Below are 20,968 nucleotides of genomic sequence, written 5' to 3'. Positions count from 1 at the left end.
TATACCGATCGTCCCTAGAGCAAGTGGCAAAGGACTTTGTGGTTGGTACTTGAGACCCAAGTTCGAATACTAATTGATTCACATTTCAAGCTAAGTTTATTTCTAAATGAAATAAACAAAACGGATTGCATACTACCTATTTCTCAAAAAAAAAAAAAATTATTGTTTTTGAACCATTTCGATTGCTAGATAAATGACATCAAAAAATCACAAAATTTATTTTTTAGATACTTCAAATATACTAGATTAAGTCTAACAGAGCCGATCGGCGATTCGAAAGCTAGCTCTATTATCGAAAATGACTTAGAAGCATTAAGGACTCCGTATTCATAATAGCACACAAGACCTACTCTCTCTATATATAGTATTTCTCTTTCTCAACATGATTGAGCTTGCAATTTTAATTGTGGAGCTACAAAAAAAGAAAAAAAAATTAGGAAAGAATTATTGTACTAACCTGATGTTTGAGTGTATCCCTATTTTATATAACATTTTAGAGTTTTAATTAATAATGTAGTATTTTTTAAAACTATTTTTAGACAATAATTTTAAATTTTTTTAATAAAAACTAAATTTTTTTCTAAAAAATAGGACAAGGAGCCATGTCCGGGTGCCACGTGGACTGGGACCCAAATTGGGGGCCGGGGGTTCGGGTGTTGGTCACGCGGATTTTGAGGGGCGTGGACGGCTCAAAATGAGACAGCTCTTTATGAGGCCCTTGTTTTTATATTTTTCCTTTTTTTTTCCAATTTATTTTTACAGAAATTACGTTACGTGAAATAAAAAAATATATATAATAAAAAAATATTTTTTTATATAATATTAGGCATTGTATATGGAATGAGTAGTCTGATCAAAAAAATATAAAAACATAATTTTATTTATTTCTATCCTAACTAGAGATGAAGCTAGCACTCGATTACGAAGGGAGCCAAAAATACATAAAAATTAAAATTTTAGTAAATAAATAAAATTTATCTAGTCAAATTTTTGATGAAAAATATATTGATTAGATACTTAGTGTAAAAAAAACATTAAGTTTCTAACTTCGAAGAAAAGATGAAACAGCTTTACATATTTCAAATTGCTGAACTTATGCGAAGGCGCATACAATTCTTATTGAAAAAGATATTTGTCAGGCTCTTGTATGAAGGACTCAAAAAAAAAGGATTTGGTGAAGACATGCTTTCAGCTTCTGTGGAATAAATTTCGAAGATTATGCGTTTGCAAAGTCTACAACGACTTTGCAGGTCTTGCATTTGTTTCTCAGGACTTGGACTTCGACTCTTGGCTTAAACAGTTTCCAGGAATAAAAAGAACAAACGAAAAAATCCCCTCAATGATCTCTCTCTCTCGTATGTATGTATGTACAAGCAAAAGCGGTGTGGATTACAGATCACATAAGTATCACCACAATTCCAACATTTTTAAGGTGCGACACTTCGTGATAAAAAATAGTGAACATTTTTAAGCTCGGACTGTTAGAAATACGCAACCAATTCACTTAAAGCGTTCAGACACAGCGTTCATGGGTCGCGATTGTGACTCGGTTCGATCAAGCTCATGCCATTTCGAACATGACTCGGACCATTTGGCTTCCCGCCACAGGCGGCACCTGCACACATTTGCAGCATGCGGGAATCGAACCTGTAACCTCTGGCTCTGATATCACTTGTCGGTTCGTAGGTATTAACCATTAATTCTAAAAACTCGAGCGATTAGAAATACACAACTAATTCATTTAAAGCGTACAGATATAGTGCCCACGGATCTCGATTGTGACTCGACCCAACCAACCTCACGTCATTTCAAACATGACTTGGCCCATCCAACCTCATGCTATTTCGAACATAACTAAGCCCATTTGGTCTCCCGCCACAGAGTAGGATGTTAGCCCATTTAAATTAACATATGCATCTCATACTAAGAAAAAAAGAGTAAAAATGGTGATCTTTTTAAAGTATTCTAGTTCAGTACTCTGCTGGGTGAGTATCAATATTACATCAAAAAATTGTAAAGGAGTATTAGGTAAGTTCCCTGCACCCTGCAACTGAGAGGACAAAAGTTAGTTTTGTACCTCAAACTAATATGATAAGGTTTCTTTATCTGAAACAGCTAAGCTCGCTGAATCAGTGAAGGACTCTCTTCTTATCATTGAAGCCCCAAAAATATCCCAAATGTGCCGTGGGATTGCGTCCAAATGGGAATACCCAACCTTATCTTAATAAGAGAAGCATCTAAATGTCTCCAGGTGTATGTACTAGAGAGTTTCGTAGGTGTAGTTATAGTATTATTACTATTATTATCATTATAAAATTAATGCATTAGTTGCTGGGACAATTGGGTTAATTAATTAATTGCGCAGTTTGTTATCCGAACATGCGTGGCTTGTTGCCGAGATTATCGGGGAATCCGAGGTTAAGCCAGATTGATTGATATGGCTTTAATTATGTAAACTTTTAGGCCTACGCGTTTTCGATAAGATCCATAGGATCTTAAAAGTAAATTCATTAAGCATTAAGCAGCGAGAATATGGATCGAAAACGACCAAAATCTCACCATTTGTCGAGGCCTAAGAAACAAACTGTATCAGTTGGATGTTGATGAAGCAATTCCTATTGCTAATTAAGCATGTGCATTAGGAGATAATAATGCAAACTGAAGCATTGGACAGGTTCTTAATTTGTTTGATCTACAGTTGTTCCAAGGACTTTGCCTACTCACCTACTAACTATTTCCAGGTGTTGGCAAAAGAGAAAGCAAACTCAATAATGACTCTGCAATTTTGTGAGTGAGGGTTCTTTTCATGAGGATATATATATGACATGATAGGAACGGAGCATTATGGTAGTAGAGAAATCATGCTGTGGGATCCACAGCACTCACAGAACAATGAACCTGGAGAGGAGGGTACTTTGACATGCATGTGATGCTCGTTTGATTTCATTAATCATCGCCACATATCGCTACGCGACAAACGCACTGTTTGGATAATAACAAAAGTTTTAAGGCATGATAAGATTCGAGAATACGATAGATTGCGTGCCAACATTGGTGATCTCAGAAGGCCCTTTGATTAGGGGAGATAATTATAGCGCAGTTTGAATCGTGTTAGGATCAGAACAAGGCCAGCATGCTGTGTTTAATTTAATAATGTGCTATTTAGATCGCGCTATTTTTTTTAGCCCCCAAATCAAAAGTTTAATCAAAAGCTTTCCATAATAGCACTATATCAAAAATGAGAATTTCATTTGAACATTTCATTACAATAGAAGCATTGGATGAGAACAAGGAACCATGCGTCTACGGAAGATGAGCTAAACTTAAGAAGCAAGATCAAACAGCACAAACTATAAAATAAGATTCGGAGAGAGATGAAAATAAGCTTTCTTTTTCTTTACTTTCTACTTTCTCTCTCTCAGTCCTTGCAAACTTTTGCTTTTCCATTTTTCTTTAACTTTTTTTCCGATCTTTTAAGATACTTGCTATTTCAATAAAAAAAACGAGTAATGTGCCATCTTTTTAAAAAAAAAAGAAAAAAGATTCGGCATTGCCGTACTGGACAAAGGTTACAAGCTATGACTTGGTTAATGGCAACACGCACACACGTCGCCCAGCCAAGACAAAGAGCATCTTTCCGTACTAAGTGGGACGCAATGAAAGAGGGACGAGGATCCACAAATATTGTGGAAAGGGCCAGAACCTCCACTACTTTCATTACAATATATGTTGTCCTTCTAAGATCATTGAATTATTCGTGTGAAAAGAAGTGCATTACTTTTCTCATATGCTCTTTAGATCAGATGCGGACGGCTCAAAACCATCTTACTATAGATGAGCGGCGGGATCATCCTATGTGCAGAACGGAAAATAATTATACATGTAAGGTGAAAATATTCAAGAGTTCTTGCTCAAATATTCAGCTTGTTAGCAGTTTCAAACAGGTAGAAAATAACTCGTGTTACTTTCGCAAAACAAAACTGACAAAAAGAACCAAAAAAATAAAAAAAATGCAAACACCTACAACACTGTAGAACTTACAAATAAGAGGTCGTCATCTGAAGGATCGAAAAGAGCCCAGAAACAATGTTCCCATAGTGTTGTTTATCTTTTCCGCTGTAGCTGCACAGATAACAGTGAGCAGAAAAGTTCCTGAGAAAACATTAAGATTCTTTGAGAAGAGTGCGCCGTTCCTTTCCTTCTCAAAAACTCCACATAATTTTGTTTTTCAGAATCCACTAGTTGTCCAGGTACAAGTTACATTGAGGAATTCTAAAAAGATACAAAAACATCTGCGAATGTTGGTCCCATTAGTCGAGAGTGCGAAACTCGATGCCTTCCCTAAACACCCCACATAATTGAAGCTGATATCCTGTCGCAGGCATCCTTTATCTTTCATCTCCCTCAAACAAATTGAAACAAATTCAAAATTGTCCAAAAGTAATTAAAAATGGCATGGGCAGAATACAACATTCACCGTTCAAAGTCAAATCCAACTCAACAAGATCTTTTCCTATTCATAATTTTACTTACACTGACAAAATGCATTTAATATCAATGGCGCAATGATATAAACCTGAGAAACATAAATCACCAAGAGTCCTGATTGCTCAGAAAAATCATATTAACATAGATTGGTAGAAGTTTCAGCATTTTTCCAATTTTCAAATTCTATCATGAGGTTGGGAAGAAAATTTTAATCTGGAACTCATCTGTGACTTAGTTCAGCCTGTTCATCGGACACTGGAGATTCCCTGAGACTAATGGAAAATTGCAGGTGTTCATACAGAAATGTACTGTGTAAAGGCCAAAATATGTATGTTTATTATAGGATATAATCTACATAAAATCAGGCTTCAGCCACGAGACAGTACATTTTAATAATAGTAGAGTAACAAAGGACTTATGAAAGAAATAAGAAACAAATAATTAAGAGTCAACTTTTCCTTCTTCATAAAGATCTTCAAAAAATTTCATAACAATCCATGATCAATCAATTTTGCAAAGGCTTTTCAAATACTTGTTCGTGCTGATAATCCCAACTTTTTAACCTTCTCCCAACAACTTGGCACTACCAACCCTAAGTTGATATAAAAGCCTATCATTGCCTTATGCCTACTTTGGTCAATCTAGTTTTAACTAAATATAAGCTCTCAATAGTTGCACAAACTGAAGACCTATGTTGCACAGATACGGATACGACACGATACGGATACGGTGATACGGCAATTCCTAAAACTTCTAGAATACGATATGCGGGATATAATTGAATAAAATATTATTTTAAATATATTTAAATATATGTTGATTATATGTAATGATATATTGAGAACAATCAGGATATCTGAACTATATTAAGAAATATATTTTAATATGCATTAACTTGTATAATTATTCTACATATGTTCATAAAAAAAGATAATCAATTATATAAAATAAGAATATAAAAAGTATCAAACCAACTATCATCCAACTTTATCAAATGACAACAATAGATACATAGTCGCACAAACTAGATAATTAGCAATTCAATATATATGTCTGTTTTGTTAGTTCTATAATTAAAATAGTAATAAAAAAAATATGCTAACAATTTAATAGAGAAGAAAAAAAATCATATTCTCTATAGTCTTTGTTTGCTTAATGCTAGATTGACAAATTAGATGAAAGAGAGTAACTACTGTGTGAAGATTGAACGAGAGGGAGCGCCTTCTACCGTTCAAGAGCGAAAAAATAGAGGAAATGATAAATTGAACAGAGATTGATTGTTTTCTCACTATTTTCCTTCTTTCCAATAGGTTTGGATGTGAGCTTTTAAAAAAAATTTAAGTTTTGATCATTTTAGACCAAAAAAGAATCTGGCCGTGTCCCCCCCGTATCCCGCCGTATCCCTCACGTATCCGAGAAGTATCCGATATTTTTTTATTTTTTAAAAATGTCGGATACTTCCTTTCCGTATCGGATACGTATCGGGCGCGTATCGGACGCGTATCGGTATCTAATACGTATCAGATACGGGTACGGCATGAAATTTGAAGTATCCGTGCTTCATAGCTGAAGACCAAGACAGTTATAGTAAATCTAAAGATAATTGTTTTGAACAAAGAAATTCATATAGAGGTTAGATTTGAATCAGCCGAGATTGTTATGCTCTCCACTATTAATCTTTTTCTTTTTTTTCTTTTCTATTTTTGGCCTAAAATAGGTCATGTGCAAGTATAGTATGAAGAGTTGAAATAATTATCCCATTGATCTATTGCCTCTTTTTTTTTTGAAAAAAAAAAATGATCTATTGTCTCTTTTTCCTTACAACTAATAACTGGCAAATTAAGCATAGGTAATGTATATTCAGAGAAAATTACTACCGAACCAACTCAAAATGAATCTTGTCAAACTCAAGAGCCAGTTCTCCGTTAAAACATTGCAAGAATCATCATGAAATCATTATTCTGCAACAATGTTCGGGCAAAACTAATGTTTTACTGGATATAACATGATGACAATTTTGCTCAGAAAGAAAAAAAAAAGATATGGTGACAGTTACATTTACTACAAAGTACCTCAAAAGTTTGCTGGGCTATCATCCAGTTGTTTGTCATCTTCAATATCCACCTCCAAAATGTCCTAATTAGATAAGCCTCCTATTATTGTTATCTTTTTAAACAAAATCACCAATAAACACAATGTGATTGTTAAAGAATATGCTACCGGGATCCTGTTTTTGAGATAATTACCGACACGCGCCACGACTGTGGCGCGTGTGTGCCAAAACCGGCCCTTCAGGCGAAGCTTCACATATGGGCCATCTAATTCAGCAAGATCCACTTGCCCTATAATATTCAGATATAGGTTCACTCAAATGTAGGATGTAACAACAGTCATATACAGGAAACGAGGATTGCTGTTAAACTTGCCTGTTATGCCAACTGATCCATCGAAGATCTGGGCCAACTGAATCATAAAAATCCAACCTTTTTGTAAGCCCAGGTAAAACATACCCAAGGAGCACATTAACGACGGAAAGTAACTTAAAAAAGAAAAGAATTAGAACCCCCCTAGCGACAGCAAGATCAAGTTTTTCACAGGATTTCCAAAAATTCCTAGAATTTAGCCAAAATCCTACCATCAATTCCTATGAACTCTTGGATTTAATCCAAATATTTTTTTTAAAAAAAAAACCCAAAAAATCATAATCATTTTGAAGAAATGTAGAAGTTTAAATACTTACCTCCGATTTAGCATCGATTAGGACCTTCCTTATGTTGTCTTCGGTGAGATCGAGAGTAGGAAGAGAAGCGGACACAGTGAAGGAGCGCGACCGAGGAAGAAGCGATCTCCGCCTCCGCGTGCGAAAGCTTGGGCCCCTAAGCGTTAGGGTTAGGGTTTTGGGGGTGGAGATTTTAGGGGAGGGGGAGGGAGAGCGGAGCGAGGAGGAGAGGAAGGTCGGGAGGTGGAGCTCTAACGCCATTTTTCTTTTCGCCAAAAAGCTGCAGGTCGCTGACGTAATCCAAAGTCCGCCGCCGTCTTATCTCGTTCGCCTCCAGTGCTCGCCCGCCAGGCGGTGATCACGGGCCATCAGTAACTGCTGGGCCGTCTTATGCCGCTGCTACTCGTGGCAGTAACCAGTATGTAGAAGAACAAAACGACGTGGGCCTCTGTATTGTGCCACAGCCCATAGAGCCATCCTATGGGTAAGCGTGGCCCGTTTATTTGTTATTTGTTTGTTGTCAAATTCTTTTTAAAAGTCTTCTTCTTTCAAATATAATTTAAAGTAATTAACTTTTAAACAATTTTTTAAAATAATTATCTTATTATTAACAAATAGGCATATATTTTGTAAAATTAATATTAAAAAAGCTTAAAATGAACTAGATTGCAACACAAGATAGTTGATCCAGTGTCCTATTTGGGAAAACGTGACATGCCACAGCTAGTGATGTCAATAGATATGAATATTCGAAATTTTATTCAATTCTGAATGGGACAAATTTACCTGATACTAAATAAGTATGATCTCAATTATGGATAAAAAGAATAAAAAACCGACATACTCGTATTGGGGTATAGTTTTTATCTTATGAACAAATTTGAGTCCAAAGGAACACGAACAAGTTTTATGTTACATAATATATTAAAATTTAATTTGCATTTTAAAGATTTAGATTAAAATATGATGTATTTTGAAATTTGGTTAATGTAAAAAAGAAAAAATATATAAATATATATTAGACTGATGGGAGAGTGTAAAAGTAAATTTATTCTTTTTCTCTCTGCCACAGTTGTTTTACTCATTTTCTTTCTTGTAATTTTCGTCTACCTTATCTTGTCTTGTAATCTTTTATTTTAATTAAATACTTAATTATTCATTGTTTTAGATATGTGGATTAATAATATACTGTTGCGCGAAAGAGGTGACGTAGAAGAGTAGGTGGCGTAAACTTGTAACACTTGCTTCTTTTTTTTTGTTTTTTTTCCTAAGCAACTTGGAAACTAAATAAAGGCTAAATACATAGACCACTCCACTGTAGGCCATTCTGGAGTAGAACCATTGACTCCGAATTTTTTTAAATTAAAGAATTTCTAAATTTTCTTTTATTATAATTAAGTTATAAATTTTATCAAAGTTAATGGTTCTACTAATTGCTAACTGTTAATTGGTCTATTTGTATTTACTAAAATTACTAAACTTACTGATGAATTTAATAAACTATGTAACTTTTCGAACTAAAATTATTTAATTTTACAAAATTTAAAAAAAATCTCAATTTAAAAGAAAAGGAGAAGAATTGATCCTGCCGTCTAGAAAGGAGTTTTTTTTTTTTTTAAAGAGAGAAAGATAGCACACTATCTGCTTTATTGAATTTAGTTATAAGAGTGAGACAGACAGACCTCAGAAGGAAAAAAAATAGAAAAAAATAGAAAACAAAAACAACAAGTAAAGACTAGAAAATAAAAAAAAAAAAAAGCTAAATATTTGGATCAGTCGTTCATACGTCTACAGAATTATTTTACTTGGCGTTAGCCTCCCACGTCTTCACAACATATCGAATTCTTCCCAATGCACGCAAAGAGTCGGAACTTTTTTAATTGAAGATCGTATTATTTCTAAAAGCCAAACGGTGGACCGAGTAGCCGGTAGAATAGCCAACCGCTAAAAAGGGGCATATTTAAACATAGAGTTGAAGGGGGATCTCCATCCAGATAGAAAACTCGGAGATCACCGAAGCCATCTTTGGTTGCAGGGGGAAGAAACAGAGCTCCCTCCGTCTTCGACCATGGCTGCGGCTCTCATTCCCGTGTCGGCGTTTTCTGCCATCGTCGGCAAGCTGGTCGACACCGCTTCGTCCTACGTCCAGCAGCACGAGGCGTCAGGCGGCATGGCGGGCGAGGTGGCGAGGCTCCGGCGAGCCCTTCCGAAGATAAAATTAATCATGACCGCCCTCAAGGGCACGCCGATCGTGGATCGACAAAAGGAGGTGGAAAGATGGCTGTGGCGGCTCCGAGACGCCGTCGAAGGCGCCGACGACGTGCTCGACGAGCTCTTCTACCACGAGCTGGAGAAGAAAATACAAGCTAGAGATCGCCTCCACGAGGTAAGAGTTCCTGTCTCTAGGCGCAAGAGAAAGTATGTTGATTTTGTTAACCGCATCTTTTCCGACGACGCGCTGAAGAGCCTGATGGAGGCTGTGAAGGAGCTGAACAAGGTTGCTGCTGGGATGCAGCGCATTACTCAAATTGTTACCGACTCTTATGGTGGTGGCTTTACTCTTCGCAATCGGTATGATGTTAGGAAAGCGCGTGAGACTAGATCGTGCTTGATTGAAAATGTGGTATTAGGCCGGGACAAGGAGAGGGATAGGATAGTTGAGTGGCTGACTAAACAAGTAGTCTATCAGCCTAGCTCTTCCAAGGATGCCGATATTCCTACTTTCGCAATTGTAGGTGAAAGTGGAGCAGGGAAGACCGCCCTCGCTCAACTCATCTACTGCAACGAAAGAGTTCGAGGATACTTTGACATGGTTATGTGGGTAAGTGTTCCTCAACACTGTTGGGCAAGCGAGATAACACGCAAGATCCTGGAAGATGTGACTAGGCAGAGCACTAACGTGCAGGATCTGGATGCGCTTCACCAGATGCTGAAGGGGAGGTTGATCTCGAAGAGGTTTCTACTCATATTAGATGATGTTACGCCTAGGATCGAATGGCAATGGAACGAATTGATTCGTCCTTTGAAATTTGGACAAAAAGGGAGTAAAATCTTGTTAACAACTGAAAACAATTCAGTGGCAGATATTCTAAAAAGAGTGACTAAAGGTAGAACAGAATCTTTACAACTGAATGGCTTGGAAGAGAGTGACTATATGATGCTTTTCAATAAGCATGCTTATCCCTCTGTTGACCCTGATGAACATGAGGACTTGCAATTAATTGGCGAGCAAATAACAAGTATGCTTAGGGGAATGCCATCGGCAGCAAGAGTTGTGGGCAGAGTGTTAAGCTCCCGCATGGACTACGGGTACTGGGAAAGAATCCTGAATTATACTATGAATCTAGAACAAAGTGAGGATGGCTTAAAGTTGCTTTCTAAATGGAGCTATGACCATTTACCCATGCATTTGCAAATGTGCTTTAGGTATTGTAGTCTGTTTCCACGAGGTTACATGTTTGAGAAGGACAAGTTAATTAGCATGTGGATGGCTTCTGGGTTGATTCAGCAACCTTTGCATGAAAAGAAAAGGCCAGAGGATATTGGAGCAGACTATGTAAATACTCTGAGTGGGAAATCATTCTTCAACTGCAAACCAAGAGGTCCTGATGAAATTTCTGTTTATTACTATGTTAGGCATGATCTGCTTTATGAGCTAGCACAAAATACTTCTTCAGGGGAATGTTTGCGAATTGAAGGTCTTGGTCAAAAAAAAATTCCCAGCACACTTCGCCATTTAACTCTTGAAAGTGCAACTCTTGAGATTAGAATGATCTCCCATCTCAAATACTTGCGTACCCTCATCATAAGTTCTACGGATTTCTGCAACCCAGAACCAGATCATGTATATGCACTTAATGAGGTGCTGAAAGGATTAAAAAGTTTGTGTTTGTTTAGCTTGAATGTCTATGTCTTGCGTGAGTTGCCTGATTCAATTGGTTCTTTAATACATCTCCGCTATCTGTCTCTTCGGCAACAGTGCTCTAACAAAAAATTATTAGATATTTTTTCCCACCCAGTGTATGGGCTGTCTTCAAGACAAGTTCTGGATTGGTTTGCCCAGTCAGTGTACAGGCTGTATCACTTGGAAGTGATGGAAACCTCAGCATTTTCTGAGGTAAATTTTGATAAAACTGAATTAGATGGCTTGGGCAATCTAATTAACATGCGACACTTGCATTTTCCTAGTGATATAATAATCAAGATTCCTTGGATTGGGAAACTAACTTCCCTTCAGGAGTTGAATGATTTCAATGTCCGGGAGGAGAGTGGTTACAGAATAACTGAACTGAAGGACCTTAAAGAACTTCGTCAACTATATGTTCGAAATCTTCAGAATGTAACAAGTCATGAAGAGGCCATAGAGGCCAAGTTGAATGTGAAAAAACATCTCAAGTCATTGACGTTAGAATGGTCTGTAGGTCGATCCACTGTTTCAGAGACCGATGAGCCATTCCTTGATCATCTCTGGCCAAATTGCAATCTCACAGAACTAAAGCTTGGCGGATATAATGGTGTCAAGTTTCCATATTGGATAAAATCTGAATTTCTCCCCTATCTGCAAACCATCGTGTTATTCAACTGTCACAAATTGGAAAATCTGCCTCCACTAGGGGAGTTAAAATATCTTTATCTTCTTCATCTAAATTCTATGCAAGCAGTAAAGACAGTAGGTCACTCATTTTATGGAAGTGGTGCTCATGTTCACTCATTTTATGGAAGTAATGCTTGTGCCTTTCCATCTCTTATGGAGCTAAGATTTGAGTATATGCCTGAGTGGATGGAGTGGGTTGGAGTAGAGGACGGAATCCTGTTCCCTGAACTTCAAATTCTGGAAATTAAAGATTGTCCTAGATTGAGAAGATTGCCCACTTTGCCTCCTAGTTTAAGACAATTGAGTATTACTAATGCTGGGTTGGATGATTTTCCCAGAATAAATCAGTTTGTAGGCATGAACGAAGTTAGATTTTTACCATCAAAACCATTACTTTCTTCTCTCCACATTGTTGATTGTCCAAACCTCCCTCGTTTAGAGATGACACAGCTACGACAACAGCAAGAAATTCAGAAACAAAGCTTTCAATCTCTTGAACTTCAAGAAAGAATCTACAGCCGCACACAAGCAATGTTCCTACCACATTTGACACAAAAGATCCAAGACAACGTTGTGCCTTCAACACTAGAAAGACTTGCTCTTGGGCGGTGTGGTCAATTCGATGTCTCGCTACTGGGGTCATTGTCAAGCCTGACCTCTCTTTTTCGATTGAGAATGGATGGTTGTGTAAATGTATCATCCCTTCCCTCAGCAGGAGTATTTGAACGATTGACAGTGCTGCGCAGTTTGGAGATTTTGAACTGCAAAAATTTAGAATCATTGAGCGGTATACAAGCCCTCAGATCCCTTAGATTCCTGTCAATTTGCGGATGTGGCAAGCTCACTGCAGATTCATCTTTGCATCAACCTACAGTCATTGATGTCAACCAGAGGGACACAACGACAGGCTCCTCTTTAAATCTTGATGAGCTTGAAATCGACCACCACCTGCTCTTGCTCGTGGAGCCATTAAAAAGCATTGGCTCCGCCAAAAGATTAGTGGTCACCGATGCTTCCTCATTAGCGTGCTTACCTGAGAACTGGCTACTACGAAATCGAACTGCACTCCAAGATATTACGATGTATGATGCAGTTTGTCTTCACTCCCTGCCACCGAGCATGGCAAGCTTCTGCAGCCTCCATACTTTGAAGTTATTTCATGCTCCTCTGATCGAGTCACTTCCCAACCTTCCCATCTCGCTGAGTACTCTATGTATCACAGACTCTCATCCTCTGTTGAAAGAGAGGTGCCAGGAGGATATAGGCCTTGATTGGTGCAAGATTGCCAACATCCCTCATGTGAGTATTCTGGAAAGATTTCATGCAGATGACAGCTGATGGTTTGCTCTGTTTTTACTCGTTCCTCTCTTACTGTACTGCTTTTTTCTTCTCTTTTCACTTCATCTGAATCCAAATGGCTGCTATCACCTTTTGTAATCTCATTGCTGTTTACGTTGAGGTGGATGAAACAAGCGCCTTGTCCTTCACCTTTACCTTTTTTTTCTTTTTTCTTTTTCTTTTTTTTTTTTGACAAAGACCTTTCATCCTTCGCCCGGTTGAAGGTCACACTACAGGGAAAACTTACCAAACATGACATGAATATAAAAGTCCGTCCTTCTAAAAATTATTCTCAAATACACCACGAGACTACAAAATGAATGATCAAATTTATAGCTTTCTAAATAAAAAATCCAGTTCTTCCATTCAAGATCCAATTTGGTCTTAATTTAGAATGTAAACATAATTGTCTATTGAAAGTTCAACAAATTTGAACTGCTTTACACTATTGAACGAGCAAATGTCTTATATTGGTCGTTAAAAGAAATCTGATCATAAGGCAAGAAAAAAATCATAAAATTTAACTTTCAGATATTTTATATATTTTAAATATTTATCAGTGTGAATTGTGAGTGTCAATGCTCTGTTATGCAAAATAAGTACCTAAGCCTCCATTTTCAAAAAAAAAAAAGAGCCATATTTGAATGTTGAAATAAGTTATCTAGTGATAACTTATAGTATAATTTTTTTTTATAGTGGAAGTAACGAGTTTGGTTTTTCACTCAGTAAAAAGCCTTGGGTGTCCATAACTTAAGGCCATATCTAGCGCCATATTTTTTTAGACATGTTATCACACTCTTTTACCAACAAATATTATAAATTTCTTAACTAAATCAAAAAGATATCTTGGAGAAGATATTCATGTACCCATACAAGTTTGTAGTAACTTTGCAAGAACCAGAAACAATGCTGCAGACTCAAAGGGGCCCAGCACGATCCAATTTATCAGGCTGGACCGGCCCGGCACGAGTGCTACAGTACTCGTGCCCAATATTGTGCCGTGCCGGGCCGGGCAGCCCCCGTTTTACACCCCCTATGAGTGAGGGAATAGATGGTAGACTATGGAACAGCCTACAACGGACATGGTGGACCAGGTCTGGACAGTTTCTTATGCCCCTGAGAGAGTAAGGGTTATTTATTTATTTATTTATTTATCTATTATTATTGTTGTTATTATTATTATTATTTAGTAGAGATTTTATCCCACACTAATAGAGAATTTATCCCAACTGTCTCAAATATTATTACACTTCACTCCTTAATTTGACATCTAACACTGCACTAGCAGTCTCAAAACTAAAAGGTTCGTGTGCTACGTATTGAGTTTTATATAGAAAAATACTACGTGTGCATCTCTTAACGGGCGTAAACATCTCACACCAAAAAATTCACAGATCAATAAACATTTTTATAATTTATTAAAATAAAAAAAATAATAAAACAAGAGAGTTAATAAAAACCATGAGAAGCCTATAGATGTAAACCTTGCACCTGTAAATATATGTAGTGCAAGGATAGCATTTGATCTTTTATATATGCAGATTTGCACAATATATATGGTGCAAATCAATCAATTTACAGTATATCAATCACATCAACAGTCCGAAGAGAAAGAATTTGGGTTTTAGCAGATGCTTAAAAAATGCCTCCTTTATTTTCGTTCATTTTTAATAAAGGTCAACGGGAGAGGCCAAAATACAGTAGTCCTTCGCATGTGATTGATCAACGAACTGCATATATATAAAGAAAACTACGCATAATTTAATTCATCTAAACAGGGCCATGTTGCAAATTAAAGAAGAGAAATTGACTGACTTCCTGGTGAGCTTATCTTTAGCCCTAAAATTTAGCTCTAAAGCTCCTCTCCTTTCTCTGCATGTTGAAGCTATTGGGTAGAAAGTATCCACCTCCAACTATGGCTTGGGCTTTCATAGCTGAATCAGTGGCATCTGCCATCATAGAGAACCTAACTAGCACTGCCTACTCCTATCTGAGTGAAAACCTGGCGCCAAAGACTATGAAGGCTGCGCTGGAACGAGTAAACCAAGCCCTTCCACAAATCCACGCAGTCTTAAGCATTGTTGAAAGGGCGCAGATCTGGGAACAAAACAAAGCACTTAATGCATGGCTCTGGCAACTAAGAGATGCTGTAGAAGAGGCAGAGGATGTTCTCGATGAGTTGAAGTACTACGAGCTAGAGAAGAAAGCAAATGCTCATGATGACAAGGTGAGCGGCTCTGTCTTTGAACCTAAGAGAAAACTCTTTACTTTCCATAATCATTCCTTTAGTGATGACACTTTAAAGAGGTTAAGGGAGGCTGTAAAGGGGTTGGATAAGGTTGCTGCCAGTGTTGGCCCTTTCCTTCAACTGGTTACTGGGTTGTATGGCAATGATGTTAAGCTTCAACAGCTGGATGCAATCAAGAATGCTCGCGAAACTAGCTCATTTGTAGTAGAAAACTATGTGCTTGGCCGAGAAAAAGAGAAGAAAATGATCGTTGAATGGTTGACTAGACCAGTAGGTGATAAACCTGAGCCTTCTGCAGCTGCCAATGTCTCTGCTTTGGCAATAGTTGGTATAGGAGGGCTGGGGAAGACCACTTTAGCTCAACTAATCTACCATGATAAAAGTGTAAGAAAGTACTTTGGTCTACTTATGTGGGTATGTGTTTCTGATTGCTTCGATGCTGCAATGCTAACAAGAAAGATTCTAGAAGCATCTACTAAGATTAGGACGAACTTTGGTGACAAGAGTCTAAATAGTCTTCAAGAGATTCTTAAAGAGAACTTGGCAAAAGAGACGTTTCTACTCATATTAGATGACGTTTGGAATGATGATAAAGAAAATGAATGGGAGAAAGTGGTGGCTCCCTTGAAATGTGGACAAAGAGGAAGCAAGATCTTGTTGACAACTCGAATGAACTCAGTGGCGGATATGATTGCAAAAGCGACGAAAGGAGAAAACGAAATTTTTAAACTCGATGGGTTAGAAGAAAATAGTAATTTGTTGCTTTTCAAGAAGCATGCATTTGCCGGAGTGAACCCTGATGATCATAAAAGCTTGCTGCTGATAGGCAAAAAGATAGCAAAGAAGCTAATGGGTTGTCCATTGGCAGCAAAGGTAATAGGGGGACTTCTGAACTCTTTTATGGATGTTGGGTACTGGATCAGAATCTTGAAGAAAGACATTGAAAATATAGAACAAGATGAGGACGGCATAATGACACTTCTAAGATTGAGCTATCAACATCTACCCACCAACTTGCAAATTTGCTTTAGGTATTGCTGTATATTTCCTAAAGACTATCAGTTTAAAAAGGATGAGTTGATTTACATGTGGTTAGGTTCAGGGTTGATTCAAAACTCTAGACATGGAGAGAGGCCAGAGGATATTGCCGGGATGTATTTAGATCATCTAACAAGAAAATCATTCTTTGATCGCAAATCAAAAATAGGCGCTAGCGAATCTGACCAACATTACATTATGCATGATCTACTACATGCCCTAGCACGATCAGTTTCTTCAGGGGAATGTTTGAGAGTAGAAGGCGATAGTTCAAGAAATATCCCAGAAACAGTTCGCCATATATGCATTGAAACAAAAAATCGTCTTGCAATCAAAGAGGTCTCACATCTCAAGAACTTGCGCACCCTTGTTATAAATTTTAGGTACTGTGATCCTGAGCCAGATCGACAATTCGTACTTTCTGAAGTTCTGAAGGAGTTAAAAAGAGTACGCTTATTGAGCTTAACTACATCTATCATATTTAAGTTGCCTGAACTAGTTCGTGATTTAATACACCTACGATACCTATCTCTTCAGCACTGTTCAGGAGAAGACTTAATGGATTTAAATCCCCAATTGCCACATGCTAGAGAATATCTACAAAATTGGTTTCTTAATTCAGCTTACAGGCTTTATCATCTCCAAGTACTAAGATTTTCAGTACTTCCTACGATAACCTTTGAGAAAATAGACATGGATGGCATAAACAACCTGGTTAATTTGCGACAGCTACACATTTCTGGTCATATAATAACCAAGATACCTTGGATCGGCAAACTAACCTCCCTTCAATCACTAAATGCTTTTAATGTCCGGAATGAGAATGGATTCAAAATAAGTGAACTAAAGGACCTAAAACTTCTTCGTCAATTATATGTCAGGAATCTTGAGAATGTAAGGAACACCAAAGAGGCTATAGAGGCCAAGTTGAATGAAAAAGAGAATCTTGCATTGTTGTCCTTAGCATGGACTTCAGGTCACTCCACTGACCTACAGATGGATGAGCAACTATTTGATATCCTCCGACCACATATCAATCTCAAGAAACTGAAAGTTGATGGTTATGGTGGTACAAGATCTCCATATTGGATGGCAAATCTCTCTCTCTCCAATCTGAGATCGATTGAACTATTCAACTGTCACAGATGGCAACAGCTCCCACCTGTTAACCGGCTACCATTGCTCAACTATCTCCATCTGAATGGAATGCAGGCAATAAAACAAGTAGAATTTTCAATCAATGAGAGCGGTGTTGCTTGTGCCTTTCCTTCCCTGAAGGAGATAAGATTTGTGGACATGCTAGAGTGGGAAGAGTCGGTTGGAATTGAGAACAGGTACCTATTTCCTCAGCTTCAGACACTAGAGATTAGAAATTGCCCTAAGTTGAGGGGACTACCCACCCTGCCTATCAGTCTAAGAAGATTAGCAATCAATAATGTTGGGTTTGCAGCTCTTCCACAAATACGTCAGGACTGTAGCAATAGCAGCAGAAGGGCGTCATTGTTGGAACCTTCACTTTATTCTTTGACCATCAACAATTGCCAAAACCTTACTTCTCTAAATGAATGGCTTCTGCAACAACAGCAACATATAAAGGCTCTTGAGGAATTATCCATCCAAGGATGTAGAAAGCTAGTGCACCTGCCAGTGGAGATGTTTGCAGAACTACTTTACCTTAAAAAACTAACTATTAAAGAGTGTGAACAGCTGGAGACGCGGGAGCTCCAAGACAATAGCCTGCCCTCAAAACTCCAAGAACTCACTATTGGATCGTGTGGTGACCTCGACGGCTCATTGCTCAAGTCATTGCCAGGCCTAACCTCTCTCACTCAGTTGAAACTCTATGACTGTGCAAAGATATCATCCCTTGCCTCAGGAGAAGTGCTTGCAAATTTGACAGCATTGCGCTGTTTGGAAATTCTAAACTGCAAAAAGCTAGAATCATTGGATGCAATAAAAAGTCTCTCATCCCTCGTGTACTTGTCAATCTACGGATGTGACAAGATTGTTGAGCTCTCATTGCAGCAGGCACCATTGGCCATTGATACTGAACAAGGGGATGTGGACGATTCCTCTTTAAATCTTGATAAACTCGAAATTGATCGCCACACAATTCTACATATGGAGCCATTAAGAAACCTCAGCTCCACCAAAAGGTTGACTATCAATGGCGGTCCACTACTTGAGTCCTTACCTGAGGGATGGTTGCTGCAAAACCGCACCTCCCTCCAAGAAATTAAGGTGAAAAATGCCATCTGCCTTCAGTCCCTACCATCGAGCATCGCAAGCCTCTGCAACCTGCAAACTTTGTATGTATTCAATGCTCGTCTGATCCAGTCACTTCCAGACTTTCCTGCCACACTGAATACCCTGTGCATCTCAGACTGTCAACAAACGCTAAAGGACCGCTGCAGAACGGATATGGGCCTTGATTGGTGCAAGATCGCCAAAATTCCTAATAAGAAGATTACAGAGAAGTTACCTGCGGAGGGTATCTGATGATATGCCTCATCTCACCAGCATTATTTCGTTTCTTTTCTCCTAACTTCATTTATATCTAAATGATTTACATCTTGCTAAACTTTACTTCTATTATAAGGTAATTTACTTCTTGGTTGATTATGAGAAAGATGTCCAGATTATTTCCAACTTTGCCCTATTTTTACACATGGATTTAATATAATGTTGAGCACAAGTGATTTCATTTGTAAGGTATGCATGAACTAATTATTATCCATCTCATTTTCACTGGTGCAATTGAGTTCTTTTTAGCTTTACAAGTTCGTTTTCTGATACACTCAGATGTTCTCCGAGATGTTTTAGTATACAAGATTAAGAGAATGACACAGCAACAAAATAAAACATTTATGAATGAACTATTCTTTAGCAGTCAAACAGAAGGAACACATTCTCTTATATGATCAAGCAGCTCTTTTGTTTTGGAAGATAAAGCACACAACTCTCCCTTATATTAAAGTATCCACCTTCCCACTTGGGTGGAAGTGTCATAACAGGATTCGCTATCCTTCGCCATCCTTAAATATTTTGTTCTAATTTTCATTTTTCTAAGTTGAAGTATTTTCGATCTTTCAATTCCATGCGCTGAAGAAGACAGCCCTCCCTTTTCTAAGTAATGTTAGGTCAACTGGTTGCATGGACAGGTAAGGCCTCAGGAACTATAAGACTAGGGAAGGATGATTAAGCTGCTAACGTCGATGCCTTACAAAATTATAGTTTAATTAGCATAGAGATCTGAAGTTAATATGCCCCTTTTAATCCCTCTCTTTAGCAGCAATTTGTAATTTTTCATTCAAGTATTCTGATGATTCTCTTCAATTCACCTCTCATCATTTCAAGTAATGTATTATTGTTCAGTTAATTTCATATCTGAATTATTTTAAAATAATACATTATTGTTCAGTTGATTTTATATCTGAATTATGTTAATATGCATCAATCAGCCAGGCACACTAAGCAGCGAAGGGACTACAGAGAATCTACTATCAGAATGTAGTATCCAATATTCTCTAAACAAACACTTCTATTACTCTGAAGATTTGACAATTCATCTTCTGTGATGATCCAGTGAACACTGTTCTTGTCATTGTAGATTTCAGCTGGAGAACGAATTTGCGCTAGATGAAGGCCTTTCTTCCAAATTGTTTGACCTCTCTAAATTTCAAAGTTTGTTGATACATAGTAACTTTATTAGTCTGATGTCAGTTAGTGTCTATCTATCTATCTATATATATATATATTAATTTGATATCAGTTACTCATCTTACTAAATCTTCTGTAGTTTTCTCAAGGCTCAGGTTTAAAACATGCCCCTGTTCCTGAAGCCAATAGACCATGAAGTGATTCTGCAATTTACTATCTGCTATGACACCAGCTAAAGAAGCGTGATATTAAATTGTGCTTTATTCCGCTCTTTAATTGCAACTAAGTTGTGCTCTAGTACAGGGGGCGTCGGCTATCAGCATTATGTGATGAGACAAAGGTTTATGGATATATGATTGCTTTTTCGATAGAATGGCCTTTATCGTGGGTTGTATTTTGTGGACTGATGATTTCATGTGTGTTTCACTAGACACTCGCCCTGTATCTTACAGTGCAAGTTTGTTTTGCTCAGAGAGGCGCACTGAAGTCGCCAGTTCTGGAAAGTCGTGTGCTCTGGCGTTTGGTGTGTCCTGCAAACTCAACAAACTCAGGTTCCTGTTTGCCAAACATACCCTTTACTCCTTACCCTATTCTCCAACCCAGCCCGATTTTCAATTACTAGTGAACCACAGTAAAATACATCTAAAGAATTAACTGTGAAGTTCTATGTTAGGAACAAGTCGGTGATGATTTTAAGCAGCACACTCAAATAGCAAAGATTATCCCAGAAACAGCAATTGAGCAGCAAATTTTGTCTAATTTTTTATCTAACATCGAACTAATACAATAAGACTACCACCAATGTACAGCAGAGGAAAGATCAACCCAATATCAATTACTACTACGAATTCAGAAATTAAGATTGCATTGATCCAGAAAACGA

At 37.7% G+C, this 20,968-nt stretch overlaps 3 protein-coding genes across 6 annotated transcripts; 2 read left to right on the top strand and 1 right to left on the bottom strand.

Annotated features, from left to right (window-relative positions):
- Window positions 1–3,907: 3,907 nt before the first annotated feature.
- LOC109706399 lies at window positions 3,908–7,595 on the bottom strand. Of its 4 annotated transcripts, none has more exons than XM_020227205.1 (5): window positions 7,229–7,595; window positions 6,915–6,951; window positions 6,709–6,830; window positions 6,561–6,624; window positions 3,908–4,403 (listed from the first exon to the last, which is right to left on the bottom strand). In XM_020227205.1, exons 1-4 carry the CDS (start codon window positions 7,466–7,468, stop codon window positions 6,562–6,564), a joined length of 462 nt encoding a protein of 153 aa, XP_020082794.1. In that variant the 5' UTR covers window positions 7,469–7,595; the 3' UTR covers window positions 3,908–4,403; window position 6,561. The 4 variants fall into 4 exon arrangements, with proteins under 4 accessions (XP_020082794.1, XP_020082795.1, XP_020082796.1 ...); XM_020227206.1 differs by having other exon boundaries at window positions 3,908–4,399; XM_020227207.1 differs by having other exon boundaries at window positions 3,908–4,392.
- Window positions 7,596–9,275: 1,680 nt separating this feature from the next.
- LOC109706395 (putative disease resistance RPP13-like protein 1) lies at window positions 9,276–13,139 on the top strand. Its single transcript, XM_020227200.1, has one exon. The coding sequence runs from the start codon at window positions 9,276–9,278 to the stop codon at window positions 13,137–13,139; it is 3,864 nt and encodes a 1,287-aa protein (XP_020082789.1).
- A 1,777-nt stretch (window positions 13,140–14,916) lies between these two features.
- LOC109706393 (putative disease resistance protein RGA4) lies at window positions 14,917–19,047 on the top strand. Its single transcript, XM_020227198.1, has one exon. The coding sequence runs from the start codon at window positions 15,016–15,018 to the stop codon at window positions 18,922–18,924; it is 3,909 nt and encodes a 1,302-aa protein (XP_020082787.1). The 5' UTR covers window positions 14,917–15,015; the 3' UTR covers window positions 18,925–19,047.
- The last annotated feature ends 1,921 nt before the right edge of the window (window positions 19,048–20,968 follow it).

The sequence above is a fragment of the Ananas comosus genome, unplaced genomic scaffold, assembly GCF_001540865.1.
Source record: "Ananas comosus cultivar F153 unplaced genomic scaffold, ASM154086v1, whole genome shotgun sequence".
Taxonomy (NCBI): Eukaryota; Viridiplantae; Streptophyta; class Magnoliopsida; order Poales; family Bromeliaceae; genus Ananas; species Ananas comosus.
This window is presented reverse-complemented; position numbering and strand designations above follow the sequence as displayed.